This window comes from Trichosurus vulpecula, chromosome 4 (genome assembly GCF_011100635.1).
Source record: "Trichosurus vulpecula isolate mTriVul1 chromosome 4, mTriVul1.pri, whole genome shotgun sequence".
Classification (NCBI taxonomy): domain Eukaryota; kingdom Metazoa; phylum Chordata; class Mammalia; order Diprotodontia; family Phalangeridae; genus Trichosurus; species Trichosurus vulpecula.
The window spans coordinates 242490568-242517040 of NC_050576.1; the positions used below are offsets into that span (position 1 = coordinate 242490568).

A 26473-nucleotide genomic window follows, 5' to 3' on the forward strand; every position below is an offset into this window, starting at 1 on the left:
AATTATTGGCACTTATGTGGTCCTTCAAAGTTTGCAATCTCATTTCAGCTCCCAACAACCTTGTGAAGCGATGCTATTATCCCCATTTTACTGAAGAAGGGCAGCCAGGTGGTACAGTGGGTAAAGCACTAGGCCTGGAGTCAGGAGGACTTGGTTTCAGCCTCAGACACTTACTAGTTGTGGGACCCTGGAGAAGTCTCTTACCCCTGTTGCCTCAGTTTCCTCATCTGTAAAAGGAACTGGAAAAGGAGATGGTATCTTTGCCAAGAAAACCCCAAATGGGGTCATAGAGTGTTGAGCATGACTGAAAAATGAACAATGACAACACAGACTTAGACTGCTGGAGGGGCTTGCTCACTGTCATGAATCTCACTTTCTTTTCCCCACTCAATAGTATTCTATGTTTTTAATTACATGCAAAGATAGTTCTCAACATTTACTTTTACAAGATTTTGAGTTCCAAACTTTTTTCTCCCTTCTGCTCTCCCCTCTCCCCAAGACGGCACACAATCTGATATAGGCTATACATGTACAATCATATTAAACCTATTTCCACATTAGTCACATCGTCAAAGAAGAATCAGAACAAAAGGAAAAAAAAACCACAAGAAAGGAAAAAAAGGAAAATCATATGTTTCAATCTGCGTTCAGACTTCATAGTTCTTTCTCTGGTTGGGGATGGCATGTTCCATCATGAGTCTTTTGGAGTTGTCTTAGATCCTTGCATTGGTTGAGAAGAGCTAAGTCTATCAAAGCTGGTCATCGCACAATGTGTCTGTTGCTGTGTACAATATTCTCCTGGTTCTGCTCACTTCACTCAGTATCAAGCCACGTAAGTCTTTTCCAGAATATCACTTTGAATAAACACGCGGGAAGCACCTACTCTTTGCAAGGCACTGTACTAGGCTGAGAGGATAAGAATGGAAAAAGAGTCTCTGTCCCAAAGGGGCTTACTTTTTCCTAGGGTTGGGGGAGGGTAGGGCTGCTGGGGGAAGAGGGGCTGCCGCAGGAGGCGGATGTATATAGATAAATCAATATAAAATGTATACAGAAATAGCCACAGCTAAATCAGGTCTGGCTCTCTGGGAATGACAGGCTTCTTTTGGCTCTGCACCCAGGAGTCTAACAGTCTTCCTGCACATTTGTCCCTTGGCCTCAGCTTAGGTCTGAGCTTTGGCATCCCTACACAGACACCTTTGTTGTGGCCGCTGAAACTAGAGGAAGATTGAAGGGAGAGAAGAAAGCAGGACTATTACGATTCGTATTTATTTACTCAGAACTGAATTTTTACTTTTGCATATTGAAAGTAGAACTGTATTTGTCATTCTTAGGGTAATAGATGTAGTGCTAAGGTACTTTATTATATCTTAGAGGTCAGCTGGCCCAACCCCCTCATTTTGATGATAAGACAACAGGCTCCATGGGGTTAAGTGATCTGCTCAAGACCATACAGTTAGGAGGTATCATAGGTCAGACTTCCTGTTTCCAAGTCCAAGATTTTATCCAATTTGAAAGTGCCTACTGTATAAGTGGCAGATGCTGAGACACAAAGTCAATATGGTCTCCCATGGGGGGAGGGGGTAAAACAAATAAATATAGTTTGATTTAAATTGCCAACGGAGGAGGAGAGATAAAAGAAGGGAGAGAAAGAAATGTATCCCAGAGATTTGGACAGAATATGAATTCTCAACTCTTAAAATGACATTTTATATTACTGGGCTAGATTACTCCGGATTGAGGAACTGCTGGAAGTCTTCTGCTATTTAACGGTCTCAGAGGCATGGTTAGCTTGTTTGGTTAACTAATCATACTTTTCCCCTTCGTGACCCAATTAAAGCGGCAGATGCCTCGGGGTGTGAACCATCTTGTTTAGATACCATATGAGTTGATTGATTTACTGTTTCTGTAACTCAAGCAAAGAAACTTTTTACTAGATTAAGGTATCAAGCATTTAGTATCTTGCTAATTGAGAGGAGTTGCAGAATTCCCTTTATACCTGTGAACTCCTTAGCCCTCACTCATGTTTTTAAACACCTAGTTGTGTGAGAGGTGGTATCCAGGAATCCTCCCACTGAACTAGGCAAAGACAAGTAAGCAATCTGTGAATAAAGAATCAATAAATAATTTTTGTTGTTAAGTCATTTTTTCAGTCATATCTGACTGCCCTTGATCCCATTTGGAGTTTCTTGGCAAAGATATCAGAGGGGTTTGACGTTTCTTTCTCCATCTCATTTTATAGATGTGAAAATTGAGGCAAACAGGATTAAATAACTCGCTCATCATTACAACTAGTAAATGTCGGCTGGATGTGATCTCAGAGCTTCCTGAGTCCAGATCAGGTGCTCCATACACTTTACCATCTAGCTGCTCCACAGAATACCACCGTTGTCCTCAAAAAGCTTCCAATCTAATAGAAAAGACAACATGCGAACAAATATACGCAATACAAACTATATACAAGATACATAGGAAATAAGCAACAGAGAGAAGGTAAGAGAATTAAAAGGATTTGGAGAAGGCTTCCTGTAGAAGGATTTTTGGTTGGGACTTAAAGGAAGCCAGGGAGGTCAGTAGTCAGAGTGGAGGAGGGAGAACATGCCAGGCATGGGGGAACCACTAGAAAAAAATACCTGGAACCAAGTCTTGTTTGTAAGAGGATGTGTTGGGGAATAAGGTGTAAGAAGACTAGAAAAGTAAGGAGCCTAGGGTATGAAAGGCTTTGAATGCTAAACAAAAGCATTTTGTATTTGATCCTGGAAGAGTCCCTGGCATAACCTAAGATCCAGACTCAGACGTCACCATCTCATCGAATCACAGACTCCCTTTTTCTTTCTTCTGTGATGAATATCTTAAGATCATTAACTTAGAGCTGGATGGGAGCTCAGAGGTCACCAAGTCCAGGGCCTTCATTTTACAGATGAGGAAGATGAGGCCCAGGAAGGGGAAGTCATTGGCTCAAGTTCATTCCCTTAGAACACTAGAAGCAAAATCAGAACACTATTCACAATGACTACAATAATGTAAGTGGGCAGAAAAGATTCAAAAGAAGCTGCATTCTGGGCAACTGTAATAACCAATCAAAGCTGGGACTCCTCTGACTCCCAAGCACCAAAATCTACCTTCTTTCAATTGAATCATCAACACACCCAAGGTCAGCCCAACCTCATATCTCCAACACACACACACACACACACACACACACACACACACACACACACACACATGGAGGCAGGAGTCTATTTGCTTTTTTTGCCTCTGTACTTATTGCAATCTGGATTTATCCTTTGCCCTGAGCCCCTCTTCCATCATGTCTCTCCTCCTCCACTTCCTTAATCCTCTTGCTATCTCAAGTTCTTCTTTATACCTTCCCTTGATTGTGTTCAGATGTGCCTATAATAAAGTTCTACTGCTTTGGTGTAACTAGACTGTATGCCTCTCCAGGGGAAGCCCCCAACTCCTCCAACTCACTGGAACAGACTGGGGCAGATATTATCTACATTTGAAGGTACTACTCAGCCTTTCAACCTATAGCACAGACTTGGAAGTCATTCGTTCTAGATAGCTTCCTGATTATTATATAATGAATTTCCTAATAGTGAGATGAAGGGATGATTAAATAAATCATTTATTAAACTCTTACTATGTACAAAACACTAGTCAAAGAGCAGCCAAGCTGCCCTACATTTTATCATGTTATCAGCCCCTCCCCATCCCGTATTTGCCAAGCATAATTTTTCTTCTCAGGGATGCTGACAAATGATGTGTTCTTTTTAAACTGTGCAGATAATTACCATAAAGGGGGGACCAAAAGAGCAGTAGTGTGTTGTAAAGCTAATTGGGATAAGAAAATTAGGCCAGCTCTTTATAAAGCCTGTTGTTTGCATTATGTATATGACTCCTAAGGTTTGTTCTCATTTTCTTCTTTCCTGTGATCCAGGAGTACTCTGGTGCAGATTATATAGTAGAGTGCATAGAATACACAGAGTATTCCAAAAGTCTTAGTGCAGTCTTAAAAATATTGCAGCTTAAAATAGAACTAAGACTTTTGGGACATGCTCTATCTAATCTGCCAGCAGCCAGAGCGGGGTCAAGCAAGGATCCCCCTCAGGTGCAGAGCTTGGCAGCTGTTCCTCAGGTCACAGGCACCCAGTCCATGCCTTGGGCTATACAGTTATTCCTTCCACATTGTGACTTTCCCCATTGCAGCTTGGATAGATCCTGGGATGGCATAAGACATTAAATGGGAATTTTGGGGGAGTTTTCCAGAAGCCACAGATAAAATAAGCTAGCAGATTGACACAGAAAAAAGTTCAGAAACTCAGAAATGCATAAACTATAAGCATAGTATTGTATAATATAAAAAAGAAGAAAAAAATCAGACTTCTCTGCTGTGAAAGGAGGACCAAAAAATTTTCTGTGGCTTTTCCAGATTGCAGGAGCACCACACTCCTAACACCTATAATGTGGAAGCAATAACTGGCTGGGAAGTGCCAGTTTTCAGTTCACTGGTTTAAATTCCCTTTGTAAACACCAGATTTGCTCCAAGACATGATGAGAGATCTCAGGGGTGGAAGAGTGTTGGTTTCAGTCAAATAATTTTCTTGTTAAGTCCCATGGTCTTTTTAGAAATGGAATGGTGATGATGAGGATGAGGATGATGAGGATGAGGAAGAGGATGATGATGATGGTTGTGGTAGAGGTGGTGGTGGGGGGGGTAATGATGGTCTAGATCCTTTCTACATTTCCAGCCTTCTTGCACCTTACTCCCCTCCACACATTCCTCAATCCAGCCAAACTGGTTTATGCAGTTCCTCCAACAAGCCACTCTGTTTCTTAACTTTGTGCCTTTGTCCTGGTTCTCCCCCATGCCTGACATGCTCTATTCCTTCCTCTCTTCTCCCTGGCTTTTTTCAGAAGTCAGGTGAAATCCCAACTTCTGCAGGATGCCTTTCTGGGTCCCCCAGTTACTAATGGTTTCTCTAGGCTGATTCTCATTTATTCTCTATCTATACATACCCAGTTATTTGTAGGTCACCTTCCCAATTGGAATATGAACTTTTTGAGGAATGGGAATGATTTTCATTTTTCTTTACATGCTTGGCCCTTAGAACATTGCCTAGAACATTCAGCTAGTCAGTGTGTGCTGCCTGAATGAGAATAATAATCATTTATTTAGGACTTAATGTTTCTAAAGCTTTCTGCATATATTATCTCATTTGATTTGATCCTCGTAACATGATATAGAAAGTACTATTACCATCTTCATTTTACATAGGAGGAAGCTGAGACTGAAAGAGATGAAGTGACTTGTCTAGCTAATAAGTACCCAAGGCAGAATTTGAACTCTGGTCTTTCTGCCTCCATGTCCAGTACACTACTCTATGCAGCTACTTTAAGTAAAACACACATGAGCTGTCCTCATTAAAATGGACAACATGTTTCTGGCTTTGGACCCAAGAATAATAGACTGTAAGTTTGTTGAGGACTGGGACAATTTCTTTGTTGCTTTGGTCTCCCCAAAATCTAGCTCAGTCCTTTGTATGTCATATTACATACCTCTTGATTTTAGAAAGAGTTATGAGAAAACCCTACTGATCTTGAATCTTCTCTGCCATTTTATGGTCTCAGTAAATATAGTTATCTTCTTAGGGATTGCCATGACATTTCTTATACTCCTGTATAAGCTGTCACTGTCACTGAGATCATTTGATCATTGAATAAAACTATCAGATAACTTTGCATCAGAAAAAACACATGCCGCCATTGGATTAATGGAATTTACAATTGGTCCAAACCCCTGCTGTCTAGGTATTGGAGATGCAGATAGATAATGGATGTAAATATAGTATGGCAAATTTAGTAGGCCTTTCAGTATTCCTGTTGTGAACTTTTTTTAAAGATTTTACATGTTGGGGGATGGAGCCAACATGGCAGCTGGAAAGCAGGGACTTGCTTAAGCTCTCCCCCAAAGCCCTGCAAACACCTATAAAATGGCTCCAAACAAATTCTAGAGCTGCAGAACCCATGAAATAGCAGAGTGAAGCAGGTCACCAGCCCAGGATGGCCCGGATGATCGCTGGGAAGGGTCTTTCACACAGTGCTGGGAATGGAGCACAGCCCAGCATGGACCTCACCAGGACAGATCAGACCGGGAGTCAACCCAAGCTGGCCTTAGGGCCATGAATCGTTGAGCTGTGGAAGTTACAGACTTCTCAACCCACAAACACCAAATACCATGGAGTAGGTTTGGGGGTAAAATGCTAGATCGGGCTGGAGAGCAGTCTGGCCCCAGCCCTGGCTGTGGAAGAGGTGGTGAGGTGGTGGAGCTCCAGCATCAGCTGCTTCTGGAGTCCCTGGCTCACACAGTGGGAACAATCAAGTGGCAGACAAGAGTGGGAGTGCAGGGCTTGCTTTGCCCTGGTTGGATCTGGGTCACAATCCTAGTTGGCAGTTATTGGGGGAGGAGGAGTGCTGCTGTGGCAGAGCTTGAGGTGACAGTGGAATAGAAGTAGCTCTGAAAACAGCATAGCCCCTAAAGCTTGGGACAAAGCACTCTCTACTCTACAAGTAGTCATACCCTGACAAAAAGCTCAAAGGTCAAGTAGTTGGCTGGAAACATAGCCAGACAGTGAAAAAAGGATGCAGACTCACACTCACACTCTAGAATCATTGTTTTGGTGACAAAGAAGACCAAAACATACAGCCAGAAGAGTCAACAAAGTCAAAGAGCCTACATCAAAAGCCTACAAGTAAAATATGAATTGGTCTTAGGCCATGGAAGAGCTCAAAAAGGATTTAGAAAAGCAAGTTAGAGAAGTAGAGGAAAAATTGGGAAGATAATTGTTTTTTTTTGTTTTTTTTTTTGGTTCTGTCTCTTCTTTCTCATGATTCATTCCATTGGTCAAAATTCTTCTCCACAACTTGACTAGTGCATAAATTAATTCAATGCAAAGTTATACATGACAGTTATATGAGATTCCATGCCGTCTTGGGGAGGGAGGGGGGAGGCAGGGGAGAAAATCTGGAACTCAAAACTATGTAGAACCGTGTGTGGTAAACTAAAAATAAATAAAGAAAAAAATATAAAAAAATAAATACTGAATAAAAAAATTGGGAAGATAAATGATACAAGAAAACCATAAAAAACAAGTCAATGACTTGCTAAAGGAGACCGAAAAAAATACTCAAGAAAATAAGACCTTAAAAATAGACTAACCCAAATGTCAAAAGAGATTCAAAAAGCCAATGAGGAGAAGAATGCCTTGAAAGGCAGAATTAGCCAAATGGAAAAGGAGGTCCAAAAGACTACTGGAGAAAATACTACCTTAAAAATTAGATTGGAGCAAGTGGAGGCTAGTGACTTTATGAGAAATCAAGATATAAAACAGAACCAAAGGAATGAAAAAAATGGAAGACTATGTGAAATATCACATTTGAAAAACCACTGACCCAGAGAATAGATCCAGGAGAGATAATTTAAAAATTATTGGACTACCTGAAAGCCATGTTCCAAAAAAAGAGCCTAGACATCATCTTTCCAGAAATTATCAAGGAAAACTTCCCTGATATTTTAGAACAAGAGGGTAAAATAGAAATTGAAAGAATCCACCAATCGCCTCTTGAAAAAGATCCCAAAAAGAAAACTCCTAGGAATATTGTCGCCAAATTCCAGAGTTCCCAGGTCAAGGAGAAAATATTGCAAGCAGTCAGAAAGAAACAATTTGAGTATTGTGGAAACACAATCAGGATAATACAACATCTAGCAGCTTCTACATTAAGGGATCAAAGGGCTTGGAATATGATATTCCAGAGGTCAAAGGATCTAGGATTAAAATCAAGAATCACCTATCCAACAAAACTGAGTAAAATGCTCCAAGGCAAAATATGGATTTTCAATAAAATAGAGGCCTTTCAAGCTTTCTCAGTGAAAAGACCAGAGCTGAATAGGAAATTCAACTTTCAAATACAAGAATCAAGAGAAGCATGAAAAGGTATACAAGAAAGAGAAATCATAAGGGACTTACTAAAGTTGAACTGTTTTGTTTACTGTATTTCCCCATGTATAAGATGCACCCTTTTCTGAAAAATTTGGAGTCTAAAAACTGGGTGTGTCTTATACAGTGGTTGTAGATTTTTTCACATGCATTTCCCACTTTTTCATGCTTGTTTTTGCGCTCATTGTTGTACATTTTTTTATTTGCATTTCCTGCTTTTTCTGCTTTGTTGTCTTTGCACTCATTGTTTCACATTTGTTACCAGTATATTAGGTTACGTTTTGCCACATTCTGCCCAGAAATGGCTCAGAAAAGATTTTCATACAGTGCTGAATTCAAGTTAAAAGTGATCCAGTTTGCAAAAGTGAACGGAAATCGTACTGCTGAACATAAGTTTGGTGCTCTTCCATCTGAGAAAACAATCTGAGACTGGCTAGAAGAAAACAATCTGAGACTGGAAGAAGAAAGCCTACTGAAAACGCCATGGCAGAAGAAGGCCATGAGAGGCAAGTCAGCAAAATGGCCTGATTTAGAGAGGGAATTGAAGATATGGATTGAATAGCAAAGGGCAATTGGAATTCCTGTGTCCACAAAGATGGTTCAGTATGAGGTGAGAAGACTTGATGATGAAAAAGAAGTTACTGATTTCAAAGGAGGACACAATTGGTGCTTCAGATTCATGAAACGGAATGGACTAAGCATGTGTACATGCACTAGACTTGCCCAAAAGATGCCTGAAAGCTACAAGCAGATGGATAAAACTTGAGTTCAATAACTTTATGTAATACATTTTTTTTCAAATTTCAGGCCCCCAAATTAAGGTGCAACTTATACATGGGGAAATACACTACATTCCTACATGGAAAGATGATGTGTGAGAAATGATGTGTGAGATCTTTCTCAGTATTAGGGTAGTTGAAGGGAATAGACATATATACAGAGGGCATAGGGTGAGTTGAATATGAAGGGATGATATCTAAAAAAATTAAATTAAATTAAGGGATGAGACAGGAATATATTGAGAGAGGGAGAAAGAGAGAGATAGAATGGGGTAAATTATCTCACATAAATGTGGCAAGAAAAAGCAGTTCTGTTGGAAGGGAAGAGGGGGCAGGTGAGGGTGAATCAGTGAATCTTGCTCTTGTTGGATTTAACTTGAGGAGGGAATAACATACACACTCGATTGGGTATCTTACCCCACAGGAAAGTAGGGGGAAGGGGACAAAAAGGGGGTATGATAGAAGGGAGGGCAGATGGGGGAGGAGGTAATCAAAAGCAAACACTTTTGAAAAGGGACAGGATCAAGGGAGAAAACTGAATAAAGGGGGATGGGATAGGATGGAAGGAAATATAGTTGGTCTTTCAAAACATGAGCATTGTGGAAGTGTTTTACATAATGATACATGTGTGGCCTATGTTGAATTGCTTGCCTTCTTAGGGAGGGTGGGTGGAAAGGGAAGAGGGAAGAGAATTTGGAACTCAAAGCTTTAAAAGCAGATGCTCAAAAAAAGTTGTTTTTGTGTGCAACTGAGAAATAAGATATATAGGAAATGGGGCATAGAAATCTATCCTGCTCTACAAGAAAGTAAGGGGGAAGAAGATGGGCGGTAGTGGGGTGACAGAAGGGAAGGCTGACTGAGGAATGGGGCAATCAGAATATATACCATCTTGGAGTGTGGGGAGGGTAGAAATGGAGAGAAAATTTGTAACTCAAAATCTTGTAGAAATCAGTGTTGAAAACTAAAATATTAAATAACAAAATAATTAAGAGAAAAAAAAGATTTTACATCTTGTCATATAAATGGAATTATAAGTCAGCTCTCTCACAAGCTTTGCGCTTAAGTCATCAATTGCCTGAAATATACCGGGGCAGGGGGATTGATGGCCTCAATGAAATCATTGAACTTTTGTCAGCCCTAACCTGGAAAACTAGCTTTATGTCAGGGATTCTTTGTCATTATTCTTGCTTTTGAAACTGCACATTTATATGCAATTTTGAATGACATTGAATATAAGACAATAGATTGAAATCAATCATACCCTAAATATCTTACCAAAGTGTAATTTCAAATCATCATAATTGAATTGTATTTTCTTTTTTTGTGGCAATCAGTAATGCCAAACAGTTTCTTTCCTATCTTTGTCCTTATTGTTATCAACTATAAACTACTGTCGTAGACGTTTCTCCTAAATTTTTATTGGCTGTGTCAGGTTGACACCCATCATCATTTGTTTCTTTTTAAATGAGTCATTTATACTTCTTGTTTTTGCATTACAGTCATTTCTGGTTATGTTTTGAAAGAAAGAAAGAATCTTATTGAAAGAAAAAATAAAAACACATAATTCCACCCCCCCCCCCAAATAAATACAGCAATCACATTTGATCATTTATGGAACATTCTGCCTCTGTTATACTCTCTAAAATGCCTTCTATGAGGAGAGGAGATTTGATTATTTGGTCTCCACAACTATGATTGGTTATCATAATCACTCAGAATCCATCTTTACTTTAATGTTCTTCTGATTTATGCCATTGCAATCATTGTGTCTTTTGTTATGATTTTGCTTCTTTCTTTCTGCATCAGTTTATATATTCTTCCCATGTCCCTCTGACTTTTTCAGATTCATCATTTCTTTCTTCACATTAGTCCATTCATGTATCATAATGTGTTAACCATTCCCCAGTTCACAGGTTCATTTGCTGCCAAGTTTGCTACCCCAGAGAGTTTTACTACAAATATTTGACTATACGTTAGACTTTTCTCTTTGAACTCCTTGGGATATATGGCAAATGGGGGGGTGATAAATATTTATTCACTTATATCATGTAATTCTATACTTTTCCAAAGCTGAATCAATTTATAGTTCCAACAACCTCATATTAGTGTATCTGAATGCCCACAACTCCTTCAACATTGACTCTATTTTTGTCATTTTTGCCATTTTGTGAAGAATGAGCTAAAACCCCAGGGCTGTTTAAATTTGCACCTATCTTATTTTAGTGATTTGGTATATTATTTCATATGGCCACTAATATCTATTCTATTACATTAAACTTCCTGCTCTTTGTCCTGCTATTTGTTGGGAAATACCTATTCGTCTTTCATATTTCTGTTGTTTTCCTGTCTAGCTACAATATTAGACTTTTATAAGTGGTATTTCATGCCAAGGTTGATTTCCATTCTATGATTTTGCTTCTTGTTCAAGTTGTATTATTTCTGTTCACACAAAAGCTTTTAAATTTTTATGAGTAGCTCTCCTTTGCCATTTAGTTTATCCTAAACTTCATATCTTTGCACACAGTAGTGGTCCATGACTTGCAGCCACATGACATTGTGGGAAGAATATTGATCTTTTCAGAGGCAGATCTTTGTCCTAAGGAAAATCTTGGAATCATTAAAGGTGCTTTGCAGTTTCCCAAAGGCCTTCCCTGCCATCTTAGTCCCAGACCTATGTGAAAAGGAATGAGCTTTCTAGGTTAACTGTATGATTCACTACTATAGTATGGACAATAGCCAATCATTATTCATTTAGTTTTTTTTTTCTTATGTGAATAGCTAGATGAAATTAAGTTGAGTATGAATCATATTTGAGAGGTTATATAATATTCTAGGCCCACCTCAATGAGAGGTTCATTTGCTGTTAAATTTTATTATCAATTTGGACAAGATGGATTATAAGGTATTTTCCAGTGTTGAGATTCTCAGTTTCTAGAAAATTCAAATCTGAGAAAACTAGGGTCATCCAGTCTCAATTTCTAAGGTAGTTGGTCTTGCCTTTTTGCTTTACAATCTAATCCTGACATGTCCTTATCAGTCAGGCAACCGAACTGCTCAAAGCTATAAACAGTCTTAGTTTTATTGATAGATAGAAAAACAGCGAAGATTTCAACCCAATTTCATATTTTAATGGCATCCGAAAAATCTCATACACTAATAGGGATGAAATGGACATGTATTCCATTGTTTCCTGGTTGTGTTTTTTTCCTGGTTCTGGGTATGCTACTCTGTTAAAATATACTACGTCAAGTAAAGTTAGTTCTAGGGTTCCTCTTCCTTAATTGGCCAATATAATGACAGTCTACATGGCCCATTTTGCCTCAATTATCCATAAATCTTACTCAAGACCTAAAGGCAGTGGGGATGCCTAAACTGTTTCCCAGTCCTTTTGTTCTAATGTAAGAGGTATAGGATAAGGTAACTCTTAAGTAAATCCTAAAATGTGACTACTACTATAACTTATTTTTTGATCTCTACTCAGCATGATTTCATAAGCATAGCTTGCTTTGCCTTTTTCATTCATAATCTAACCCTAAAGATCTCATCAACCAAACAATGCTACTGCTAAAAGCTGTTCACAGCCTTGGTTTCCTCTACATATAGAGAAAAGGAAAATTTCACCCCAACTTTAGATTTGAATGGCATTCCAGGTACTGTTAAAGCAAACTGTTAAAGTTCCTTCTCAACCATCAAAACCCCTTTTTTACAGTCTTTCCCCAATTGGAAAAAAAATTTAAAAACACCTCCCAAACCTTCTCACAATAATAATTTCAATATCAATAAGTTGATCCATCAAAAAGCATCAACTAAGTATTTACTGTACACCAGACTAGAGACTTTAGCTAGGAACCTTAGCAATACAAATACAATGAATGAAACAATCCCTTGTTGCTGTTGCTGTTGTGTTTGTCCTTGGTGCTCAAAGAGGACCAAAATGAAGTCATGATATTGGAGTCAATGTACAGTATGTCTGACTGTGGCTGATCATACCAATATAAGCTTGGAAGGCTCTGCCACAAGCTGGGAACAAATAGTCCAGATGACCATTTGGGAGGGAGATGTCTCTAAATTTGCACTTCTCACTTTTCTTTTGAGCTGCTTCAATATAGTATGGGTGATGCCTTTTGGCTCACGTATGAATTGTGCTTATGTGAAGCAAACTGTACTCGCAAAGTGTTTACTAAAAACCATAATACTAAAAATATGAAAAGAAGAACATAGAGTGCCAATTCCTTAGCATAGTACCAGTTGATCAGTCAACAAGAATTTATTAAGCACTTCTGAGGCACCAGGGATTTTCTAGACTTGAAAGCAAGTTAAAATTATGACTTGAATCCAAAAAGGTGAAATTTAATAGACATAAATGTAAAGTCCTCCTTGGCTTGAAAGAGTCAACTAAATAAGTACAATACGAGGAGGCAAGGCTAAACAGTAGCTCATGTGTAAATGATTGTGAAGGGATTTTAATGCATGACAGGTTCGATACGAGTGAACTACATGGAGAAACAGCCCCCAAATCCAAAGCGGTCTTGTACTACAATGATAGGGGCATAAAATCCAGAGCAATCGTAGGACTCTAGATTTGGGACTCAATGAAATCCTTGAGGCCCGCTCCCTCTGTCTGGAGTCAAAATTCCTCATTTTCTAGATGAGGAAACTAGGGCCTAGAGAAATGAAGTGACTTAGAGTCATATGGCTAGAGAAAATCTGAGGCCAGATTTGAGCTCAAAGGTTCCTGGCTCCAAGTCCAGTACTCCATCATCCACTGTAGCACAGAGATTCCATTGTATTCTCCCATTGTGAATTTCATCTACAGTAAAGTGTTCAATTTCAAAGCATTATGTTTTAGAAATGATATTGATGAATGAAAACTTATTTAAAGGACAGCTCCAAAACTCTGATCAATGCAATAAGTAACCACAATTGCAGAAGAATGACAATAAAACCCATTACCCACTTCTTGGCAGGGGAGATGGACTGGAGATGTGCAATGAAATGTATTTTGGACATGGCTAGGAAGCATTTTTTTTGCTTGACTATAAGCATTTTTACAGAGGCTTTTTTTCATCTTTTTTCAATGGGGGGGGAAGGTAGTAGGAGGGAAAATAAATGATAAAAGAGAAAAAGGTGGTAAGAAATAAAATTAATGTCTTAATTTTATATATCTATATGTATACTAAAAAGTTATTTTAAAGGTTATCTTGGGTATACTTATGGCATTTTTATAGAAAATATTTTATTCTCACCACCACCCTGGGAGGAAGGTGTTGTTATTATCCCCATTTTATTGATGAGCAAGCTAAGGCAGAGTGTGGTCAAGTGACTTGCCTAAGATCATGCAGCCAGCCTGAGGCAGTGTTTGAGCTCCAGTCTTCCTGATTCCTAAGTTCTGCTCTGTGCCAGCTAATTGCCTAGCTACTCACCTGTGTCATTAGATTTGTTCTACTGGTTCCAGAGCTAAGAATGATGGGTGGGAGTTGAAAAGAAACACATTTAGGCTCGCCATTAGGGGAAAACAACAACAAAAAATTAGAGTTATTGAAAAGTGGAGTGGGCTGCTCAGGAGAAGTCTTCAAACAGAGATTTAATGACCACTTGTCAGGTGAATTGTAAAGGTAGGCTTTTTCAAGTGCCAGTTAGACTGGAGGGTTTCTGAGGTCCCTTCCAGCTCTTATATTAAATGATTCTGTGAAGTGTCCAGATTAGCCATATGGATGAAATGCACCATGCCTGGCTTTCCCAATTGTGACATTCCTTGTTAGCTGCCTTCAAAAAGTGCCACCGAGTAGAATGATTGATGTTCACAGGTGGCAGATCGGTGAGGGTCTGCTGCGGTTAGTGGGGATGTTCAGACTGTTTCCCATCCTCCTGTGACGGTAGTCTAGAGAGCAGCTCCAAACCTACAGGAGCTTCTAGAACACTGTCTTGAGGGCTTTTGATATTAATCAGTGGACTCTTAAGAGCTCCCCAGAGGATAAGAAACTTCCAGATCCCATGTTGCCTTCTCAAGCATGAGGTATGTGACGACTGACTGAATGAAGCCTGATACTTTGCCACTCCATTGTTAATAGGAAATGGATTGCATTGGAGGCAATCAGTTTTTATAATCACTGGCTGTTCCAACACTGAAGAATCTTAAGACCTTTATCTACCAACTAGAAAAAATAGCTTTGGTATCTTCCATTTTAAAAAATGAAAAGTTAATTAAACACAGGCTTTGCACTAAAAAAAAATGATGTGACAGAATGCCAGGTCAAGAAGTAAGGACAACAAAGGTAAAGTTGGATGCCTTTTAGCCCCATTATTCTGAAATCTCTTCCCCAAAAGATAAATCATCAATGTATGCTACCATAATTTGTCAGCAAGGGGAGAGAGATACAGATCCACTTAATAAATTAGAGGAAGAAGTCCTAGTTTGACATCAGGAGACATGAATTCAAATACCTTTTCAGACACTACTCGAGTGACCATGGCCACCTGCTTGATTTCTCAGAGGCTCAGTTTCCTCACCTGTAACATGGGAATAATTATAATAATATTTAGCTCATAGGGCTTTGAAAAATATGCTTATAAAGACTAATGTACAAATACATTTAATAGGAATGTTTATGTAGAGCCTATATCAGATTGCATGCCATCTTGGGGAGGGGGAGAAAATTTAAAACTCATGGAAGTTAATGTAGAAAACTAAAAATAAATAAATTAACTTATTTTAAAATATATGCTCATAAAGCAGATAGAGTCCAGAACTTGCAGTTCAGAGGGACTGGTTTAGAAACTCACCTTGGCCTCTTAGTAGCTATATGACATTGGGAAAGTGATTTACCCTTTCTGCCTCAGTTTCCTTATTTGTAAATTGGTGATTAAAATATCTTTAGTACTTACAGGGTTGTTTGAAAGTCAAATGACATCTATACATCTAAATATATGTGTATATACCCATGTATTTTATATATACATACATATATTTATATATACATCATATATTATATATGTGTTAGGTATATATATATACACACACGTATATGTGTGTATATGCTTTGCAAGCTTCGAAGTTAGACACAGAAGCAAGGTACTGGAAAGATCACTGGATCTCTGGATTCAGGGGATCTGGGAAATCACTAATTATGTAATACTAGGGCAAGCCATCTTACTTTCTGAGACTCAATGTTTCCAAGTCCATAAAAATGAGGTGAATAAACTATATGGAAGGTTCCTTCCAGCTCTAAATATGTAATCCTGTGTTAGTTACTATAAGCAGGAGCAGCATCATTACTATCCTGGGCTTATTCCTAAGAAATTACTATGTGTCAGCTACGTAATTTAATGGGTTCGCTTCAAGACCAAAGTATGAAAATACCCATACTGTAGATGCCATCTTATGGCTAAAATATACTTGGAGAGCACCAGACAATTTCCTAGCAGAACCACACCTATTCCTGTCCACCTTCTAACTCCAATTGCATTGCCTTTCCTCTTGTGCTAACATTTAGATTGTTTGGCAGTAGGAGGTCAGGGATAGGATACAAAATAAAGACTGTCATCTATTAGATTACTATTCCAGACTACACTTTCCTTTGGCTGTAGTATTTTTTGTTGAAAGTGTCATTAACTATGAGTCATTGAAAGAAGGAATTTGAAGTCTCTGCCCAAGTTAAGTATGGAAAGTGTCTTCAAAGGACTGTGCTGTGAGCTAAGTGTCTAAGCACTGAAGCATGCTTTCTTGAATCATACAAAGAGACTTCTAAAGTCTGTAGCACTTACTTCATAGGGTTAGTGTGTGGATCAAAGGAGATGGTATATGTAAAATGTTTCACAAACTTCAGAGTATTGTAAAATGTCAGTTGTTATATATTTATAAACCTTAACATGAGCCTGTTTTTGAGACTATTTGGAGGAGAAATTCCCAATTTCCTTCCCAAGGTAACAACATCTATTGACTCACCCTAAGTGTTTGCATGGCACGATCATATTTCAGATCTCAGATGGTGAGTTCCTGCCCTTCCACCAACCACTGAAAATCTTTTGCCTTTTTCAGTACTTTACAGAATATTGGAATTAAAAGAGAACTCAGAGTTCAAGTAGTTCAGTTTACCTGTCAAAGCAGAGACATACATACTGAAGGGTAAATCATCTCACCCTGTGTTGAAAGTTCTCCAGGGAAGAGAAATTACCAACTTCTAAAGCATCTCATCATACTTCAGTATGGCTCAAATTGCAAGGCAGGTTTTTGTTTGTTCGTTTCCCCTTGTATTATACAAAAGACCTACCTGGATGTAACTTTAACATACTGCTCCTAGTTCAGCCTCTGAGATCAAGGAGAGTCATCTAATACCTCTTCCTGTTTGCAGACTTAGCTAGCAGATTACCCCTCAGGCTAATCATTCCAAGTACAATTGAATGAAAATCCTTTAGGTCTTTTGATAGATTCTAATGTGGTAGACCTCTAAATCTTCTCATTAGCCTTATCATCCTTTTCTAGAAGGCTCCAAGTTAGCAATTTCTATCCTGATAATAAGGGCAGCTAGGTGGCAGTGGATAGAGTGCTGCCCCAGAGTCAGAAGGACCTGAATTCAAATCCAGCCTCAGACACCTATTAGCTGTGTCATCCTGAAGTCACTAACTATGTTTGCCTTAGTTCCCCCGTCTCTAAAACGAGGTGGATAAGGAAAGACCAGTATCTTGGCCAAGAAAACCTCAAATGGGGTTACAAAGAGTTGGACACAAATCAAACAACTAAACAGTAACAACTAATAATAATAATTACTACTACTACTACTACTACTACTACTACTACTACTACTACTACCACTACTACTACTTCTGCTACTGCTACTACTACTACTACTACTACTACTACTACTACTACTACTACCACCACTATTGTTATTTCTACAGAGTGCAAACTTTATTTTTTCTTTCTTTTTTAATTTTTTAGTTTTTTTTAAATTTATTTTTATTTTTAATTTACAACACTCAGTTCCACAAGTTTTTGAGTTCCAAATTTTCTCTCCCTCTCTCTCCTCGCTCCTCCCCCCCAAGAAAACATTTAATCCAATATAGGTTCTACGTATACCTTCACATTGAACTTATTTACATAATAGTCCAGTTGTAAAGAAGAATTATAACCAATGGAAGGAATCATGCAAAACAAGAGATGAAACCAAAAAAAAGGGGAAAAAAAAAGAAAGCAAATAGTTCGTCTCCACATACATTCAGACTCTGTAATTCTTTCTCTAGATGTGCATAGCTTTTTCCATCATGAGTCTTTTGGAACTGTCTTTGAACCTTGCATTGATGAGAAGAGCCAAGTCTATCAAAGTTAGTCCTTACAGATACTGTGTGTCTGTAATCGTGTATAGTGTTCTCCTGATTCTGCTCCCCTCACTCAGCATCAGTTCACGTAAGTCTTTCCAGGTTACGGTGAAGTCTGTCTGCTCCTCATTTCTTATAGCACAATAGTATTCCATTACATTCATATATCACAATTTGTTTAGCCATTCCCCAATTGATGGACATCCCCTTGATTTCCAATTCTTTGCTACCACAAATAGAGCTGCTATAAATATTTTTGTACATACTGGTCCATTTCCCACTTGTGTGGAATACAGCCCTAGAAGTGGTATTGCTGGGTCAAAAGGTATGCACATTTTTATAGCCCTTTGGGCATAGTTCCAAATTGCTCTCCAGAATGACTGGATCAGTTCACAACTCCACCAACAATGTAACAATGTTCCAGTTTTCCTACATCCTCTCTAGCATTTATCATTTTCGTGTTTTGTCATGTTAGCCAATCTGTCAGGAGAGATGTGGTACCTAAGAGTTGTTTTGATTTGCATTTTGGAGTGTAAGTTTTGATAGCTTAAACCTTCACCAAGACTTTTGGTGTTCCTTGTATAGTATTTTAAGGTCTGCAAAGCATCATATATATGTTATCTCATTTGATATTATCAAAAAATAGAATACTTCAGATGTAGTTTGACCAGAGCACATTACAGCAGTATAGTCGCTATTACTATGAATGAAGGTTTCTTAACCTGGACCCACAAAGGGTATGTGGATAGATTTCAGGGTGTCCATGAACTTGGAGGAAGGAAGCAATCACATCTTTCATTTTCACTAACCTTTGATTTAATTTGTAATGCTATGATTTTATTTTGTGCATTTAGAAATGTTTTTTTCTGAGAAGGGGTTCATACATAGGTTTCACCAGACTACCATTTGGGGTGGGAATCCATGACACCGAAAAGTCAGACTTCTGAACACTTTGGTTCTATGATGCAGCTAAAATTCCTGCTAGCTTTATTGACTGCTATGTCATACTCTTCACTCATCGAACATGCCATTCCCCCAGTACCCTCAAATCATTTTCACATGAACAATTGTCAAAGCAAGTCTCTCCCATCTTGCACTTGAGAAATTGATTTTTTACATTGACTGTTGGTCATAGTCTTTGGAACATAATAAGTGTTTAATAAATGTTAACGTGTTGAACTTGGGGCACTTATCCCTACTGAATTGGATCCATTAGTTTGGAAAAGGCAGTGGGATAGAATAGATAAAAGACCAGAGTTGAAGTCAAGATAAGACCTTTTTCAATCTCATTTCTTATATTCACTGGCTGTGGAATCGTGGGCAAGGGAATCACCCTTTCTGAGCCTGTGTCCTCTGTAAGATGAGAAAAATGGCAACTCCAACATCTGCCTAATAAGGGTTATGGAGTGTGTGTGTGTGTGTGTGTGTGTGTGTGTGTGTGTGTGTGTGTGTTTATGTGTGTGTGTGTGTTCATAAGGTTCAAATGAAATAATATATGAAAACTGCCTTGCTGACTTTGAAACATTTTTAAATGCCAGTTATTATTATGAGATTTCTAGTTCATTATTCCAACTTTCTGAAATCTCTTAGGTACCTAATTCTTCCATCCAACATATTATCTATTCTTCTCCCCATTATGTCATGTGCAAACTTAAGATTTTTTTCCCAAATCATTGATAGAAATATTAGTTTAGAGCTGATGACAGATCCCTAGGCTCCTCCACTAGAGACCTCCAGGTTATTTCAAGCTATCTGGAAAAAAAAAATTAGTAGGAGAGAAATGACCCTGTTTCTTCAATTTTAGAAGAGGCTCTCTTTGTCCCTCCCTGCCAAGTTCTGTCTGGGTTCTAACCTGCCAGGCTCCGCCTGGATCCCAACCTGTCAGGTTCTCTCCGGATTTCTCCCTGCCAGGAGCTAATTGTTCTTCACTCTTCTGCAGATGTGAACGAATGCGCCATTGACAATGGTGGCTGTCAGGACCAGTGCTGTAACACAATTGGCAGCTATTACTGCAAATGCCAAGCTGGCCAGAAACTGAAAGAAGATGGAAAAGGCTGCAAAGGTAACAATATTCACTTCTGCCTGCTTGCTGATAAGCCAATGGAGAACATCTTTCTAATGCAGACTGGGCAGGTTGGGGGTGGGGGCTGGGGAGGAGGTGGAGAGTGCCTTTAATCCCGAGCCAGTTGGAGTACCTCTGCTCCATGTTGTCAAGGGTGCAGATCTTCTTCTCATGTCTAGATTATAAAATTGTAACCCTAAGAACACTTCAAACAGCTTATTATGAGAAACATATGATTAGAGTCGGGCTTGCTTGTGTCATGTACTGATTACAGAATTTCAATCGTGCATTTAATTCCCTCAGTAAAGTGCCTGTTTTCTGAAAGTGCTTCATTTAGTTCTAAGGTGAAAATAATGCTTGTGATAAAATACTCATAGATGTCAAGTCTGGGATTATAAGGGTACAAAATTAACCAAAGGGAGGAAGGGATAGATTCTTCTGCTTGAAGTTGCCTCCATCATAGCAATGCATTATCTAACTAACTCTCACCAAACCTCACTGGCATCCTCCTGTTTCTTAACACTCTCCCTCCCTTTCCTGTCTAAGTTTGGTAGTTGGCTACCCAAAGGGAAGAAAGTGGGATGGCTCCTAATTCCTCCTCCCTTGGACTTCTCCAAGGAGGGATATCTAGCATAACGCCCCTCCCCCACAAACAAACAAAAAAAAACCCCTAGTAAACAGAATCTCAGAGAGCTCTGGGTTAGCTGCCATCCCCACCCCCACCCCCGAAGGGCAGCATCAGAGCATCTTTGTGTGTTTAGGTCTGGCTGGACAGTGAAGCCATGCTAGCAGCCTGGGGCAGGTGTAGATAATTACACCCCTAGGGGGATAATTAAGGGTATGTGCTGGTGACTGTCAAAGCTGCCACCTTGTTTCTGGCTGGACTTGAGCAATTACCACAGCATTGGGGTACCATGTCTGGACGGCAGGGTGAAACAGGACTCTGGTCATTAGGTGGTAGCAAATACATTGACAATCTGCTTCCAGGAAACCTTCTCCTTTCTGCTCTGCACGAATCCTTGAAGTTTGCTCCTCACAATGTCACTTGTTAAAATAGACCATGCAGGCGCTTTCTGTTTCCATTGGAAGCTTGTGCTGACATAGTGAACCTTCAGTCACAATGGAAATGCCATCTGTGTCTCTAGTAACATAGCAGGTTGCCCTGGAATCCTCATGAAGGACAGGGGAGCTTTCCCTTGTTTGTGTGTGCCAGGGAGTTCCAGGGATGATCTGAGAACTGGGTTCATGACAAATAAATCACTGTAGGAAATGTGATCTGGAAAGTTTGGCCTAAGACCCAAAGCGGGTTCACCTGAGAACGTCATCTAAGGCATTCCCTTCCCCTTCATTGTAAAGAAAGGAGCTCAGACAGGGACATGCATAGAATTCTCTCCTTCCTCGACTACAACTCCCATCTTCCTTGGCTTCCTTCAAGTCCAAGCTAACATTTTCTCTGCTGCAGGAAGCTTTTCCCAATCCCCCTTCATTCTAGTGTCCTCCCTCTGGTGATTATCTCCAATTTATCCTGTATATTTGAATATAGTCATTTGTATGTTGTCTCTCATTAGACTGTGAGCTTCTGGAAAGCAAGGACTATCTCTGTATCCCCAAAGTGTAGCAGAATGCAGCTAGCAAGTTCATAGTAAGTACACAGTAGGCAATTAACAAATGTTGTTGACTGTTTGACTGACAGATAGTCAGATAGACCAGGACTGGCCTAATTAGCACATTGCTCTCCTTTACACGGTCCTGGTTCCAGCCAAACAACTCTACAACCTGGCGCTCCTATGTGAGATCCCATCATGCATCTCCTTGCCTTTAAGCAGTCTGTCTCCCATGACTGGACTTCACTACCCCATCACCTCCAGCTCAGAGAATCACAGGCTCACCATGCTAGAGCTAAGAGAGCCCCCAGGGGCCATTTAGTCTAATTCTCTCATTTTACAGGCCTCAGCTCTGGAAGTAGCTGGTTTGTCACACAGGTGTAAGCCTCGGAAGTGGGATGTGAACCCAGGTATGATGCCTCAAGTCTCCACCGTAACACTCTTCCAGAATAAATCTTTGGATCCATTCCAAGATTGGTTCAAATAGCTCCCTTGTCTGGAGGTTTATCTTTATCTCCCCAGCAATTAGTGCCCCATCCCCAAATTATTTGTATTTATTTTGTATTTAGTATTTGCTTATCTTTGTCCATATTTGTTCTCCCTATATTCAATCAATAAACATTTATTAAGCACCTACAATGTGCCAGTCACTGTGCTAAGTTCTAGATAAATAAATAAATAAATATACGAAAGAATGAATGAATGAATGAATGAATAAAATGTGAAGTTCCTTGAAAGCAGAAGATGTATGATTTGTATGCATAATGCCCAGCAAATAATAGGTGTCTAATAAATGCATGATGAATAAGGTAATGAATCATTGGATTTGGAGCTAGAAAAGATTTTAGAGAGGAGTGAATCAAACCCCTTCTTTTTACAGGAGAGGAAACTGAGGCTCAAACAGTTTAATTGACTGGCCCAAGGGCACACAAGTAGTAAATAGCAGAGACAGGATTTGAACTCAGGTCCTTAGATTGCTGGTCCAGTGCAGCATCCACTTTACACAGGCTCCATTTTTCTTTCAGGCTACCCCATTGGTGTTGACTATCTGTGGCTATGTTTCTTATGGATGATACTAAACCACGGTCCCCTTAACTTCCTTTGATTTGTGTCACACCATCATTCCTTTGAAAACCTTGTCCCTCAGTGGCCCCATGGAATCTCATCCCTCCCTTTCTTCCAAAGCTCTGTCCTGAGCTAAGGTCATTGGCCAGTGGGAACTTAGCAGGTGGCTCAGATGAGCAGCCAGAGGTGCTGCCAGATGGTTCAGAATGGAGATGGCTCAGATCTGTGAGTAGGATCTGGAGAATCTAGGGGAAAGATCTGGCCAGGCATGCAAGAGGAAGAACATGTCAGTAAGTCGGGCTGAGGTCAGGGTCTTTGCAGCACCAGGCATAGCATCTGGTGGACTTATGGCTCCTCCCACACATGGACTAAGAGCAATTAGTCTTCTTTTCCCCTAGAAACTAAAATTTCATTTTGTTTTGTTTTCCCATTACAAATACAAAATAATTCAGGCCTTAAAGAACGTAGATCTTTTAGAAGAGGCTAAAAAGCACTCTGTCTAAGAGCTTCAGTACTTAATTATTCATCTGTAAAATGAATGATTTGGATTAAACAGTCTCTTAGGGCCCTTCTAATTCCAACATCCTTGAATTTTGTGGGGGTAGATGGGTGTGGGTGGGGGTAGGTAGGTGTGAGTGGGTGGATGAGTCTGTATGTACATATATGGATGAATGTGTGCTGGAGTGTGGGGGTGAGTATGGGGGGGTAGGTAGGTGTCAGTGGGTGTATGTGCTTTATTTGGTGAGTCTCTGTGAGTGTATGTATGCGTGTGGATGCATAAGTGTGTGTGTGTGTGTGTGTTGGGTGTGTGAGTAGGGGAGTGTGAATGTGTATGAGGGGGTGAATAGGTATATGTATGTGTATGTGTTTGGGTCAGTGTGGATGTGCATATGGATATGGGTGTGGGTGTGTGTTCTGCATTTCCCCAGTAGCTAGTTCATGGTCTGGCCCAGTGACCTTCTATAAGCATAGTCCCAGAGCAGATTTGCACTGTGGTAACAAAACCCCTACATTTGGCCTGAGAGTTTCCCATCAGATCCTTCATGAATGAATGGCGACAGGGGAGGGGGAGAGATGACCCCACAGCAGGTACTTTGGCACTGGTGTAGCACCTTTCCACAGTTCTTTGCCTCATTTTGGTTACAGTGAATCATAATGTCATTCCTTTTCTTTGTCAACTGATTTCAAGAAGCAATTGTCATAGCCCTATTTCAGCTGGTGCCCATTGTGACAGATTAAGGTCAAGATTGTGAAGGTGCTGGAACTATTGGAACACAAACATCATTCTAAGAACAAACTACCAGGCAAAAATCAAAAACCCTAAGCCTGTTGGGAGACCAGGAAATGAGGCCTAGCCATGGCCACCCAGCTCTGTCTTCTTGATCTAGACAACTGGTTCTTTTGCCTCACCAGGCTGATATCAACCCATGGTGCTTGTCTCAGTTAGAGGAGAGGGGTATCCCTGTTTAAAATAAATAAATCTGTTTACAATATAGATTTATTTATTAATATTATATATGTGTATGTATGTAACATATTTATAAACTTATATATATATTTATAAATTTATATGTATGTGTGTAGTTTCATCGGTTCATTTCTTGATCAATATCAAAAAAGAAAAGAATTAAGGGAGATTGGACCCTAGAGAGAACAATTTGCCTTCTCAACATTCTTAGACTAGTAGAGCAGAGGCTCACTCTGGGCAGGTGAGGACTGTTTCTAATTTTGTTTTTGCCCCATCCCCTGTATGATTCTAAGCACATTCTAAATCCTTAATTTATTCATTGTAATTAATTATTGTATTGTTAGATTGAATTTCAGTCAAGTTTCTCTCTTTCCTTTTCTTAAGGTCATTGGTAACAGAGATTAGTAATGCTAGAAATGTTACTGGTCTTTTCTTGTTTCTAAAATGAAACGCAAATTAATTAATGCTATAGCACATTAAGATTTGTGAAATCATATATACATATATATATACATACACCTATATATGCATGTGTATAATACAAATATACGTACTGTAAGTTTGTGTGTATGTATATGCATACAAGTAATCTCATTTTATTATCATAGCAACCCTGAGAGGTTAGTGCTTTATTTTTTTATCCTCATTTAACAGATGAGGAAACTGAGACAAACAGTGATGAAAGACTTGCCCAGGGGCCCTCAGCTAGTATGTGAGGCTTAGCTCTTCCTGACTCTTTTGCACCAATTAGCTCTCCACAGTCTGGCTCCAACCCACCATTCTAGTCTGGCTGCACATTACTCACATCACACATTCTCTTGTCCAATCCAACTAGTATGCTAACCCCAATCAATACAATTCTTTGAATAGCCTGCCTCTCTTTGCCTTGACCCAGTAAGTTCTCATATCTGGAATGCATTCACTCTTCATCTCTAATCTTAAGATTTCTGAGATTTCTTCAAAGCACAGTACAGGGGCCAACCCCAAAGTCTGTCCTGATATCCAGCCCTTCCCCAGTTGTTCATGTTCTCATTCCTGAAATTACTTTGCATAACTTTGAATATAACTTATTTACATGCCTATCGACATGTCTGTTTATATGACTGTCTACGTATATTCCTCAAGTAGAATGTATATGTCTTAAAGGCAAGAGCTGCTTGCTTTAGTCTTTACTTACAAAGTCCTTAGGAAAAATAGTCCCCTTTACCAGCCTTCCCCCACCTCCACCAAAAAAATTAAAATTCCCAGCCCTAAGACAATATCTTGTACATAACAAGTGTTTAATATTTTTTTCACGTAATTAAGCTGAACCAAAGAAGAGTAAAGCAAGTGTCTGGTTTGGTTGGAAGATTTTTCCCCTGAAGGGGCCACTTTGCTTTGCCCCATGTTGCTGCAGACCCAAGAACAAACCCGACCACAGCCTCACATTTATTCTATTGCCATCATTCTATTGCCATCTTATAATTTCCATAAGTGATTATTTGGCAGGGAGGTTCTCCTCACCGGTGATTCTGTATGCTCCACAGCAGAGTGGTTATTGCTTTCATATTTGCTTAAATACATAATTGAACTTCAAATGTTTGAGTTTGTTTGGAAATTCAAGGTACTTTATATGAGGAAAAAAGATTGTAAATGAGCTAGACCAATTGAAGGGAGAACAGGGATGACTAATTCATGTTTATTTATTGGTCTTTTACAGTAAATGCTATTGAGAGTTATTCAGAGGATAAAGATGTTGGGCACCACTTATGAATGGGATAAAATAATCATTTGAAAAGGCTTTAAATAATATTTTCATTTTTTAAATAAAGATAAATTTCATTCACCTTCCTAAGATTGCTTTTATAAATACAGACCAACTTTTAACCACATGTTGGATGTTTCTGCATATGTGAGGGCTGGAAAGGCTGGCAGTCACCTGATTTGCATAGCTAATTAAATCTTTTGCCTCTCCTTAATTTGAGTGAAACTCTTTTCGATGACATAGTTTCACTTACCTGGTTTCTTCTTTAGCTCCTCCTGAAAACAAGAGGGCAGTGAGGCAGAGTTGGAAGACCAGCAAATGGGCAGTTAGATGACCTGACCAGACCTCCAGCTTCACCTCTCTGGGTCCAGCTTTCTAAATCTATGAAACAAAGAGGTGAAAAAGGAATATTCTTGTCTCTTCCCGTCTCCACTGTGTTCTG

General features: G+C 39.3%; 1 protein-coding gene across 1 annotated transcript in view; it reads left to right on the plus strand.

Moving 5' to 3' along the window:
* LOC118847055 (multiple epidermal growth factor-like domains protein 6) overlaps positions 1-26473 on the plus strand; it is a 773415-nt gene that overhangs the window by 450219 nt on the left and 296723 nt on the right. Inside the window, 1 exon segment of the mRNA XM_036755675.1 lies at positions 20028-20150. Within this exon segment, the coding sequence (XP_036611570.1) occupies positions 20028-20150 (123 nt within the window).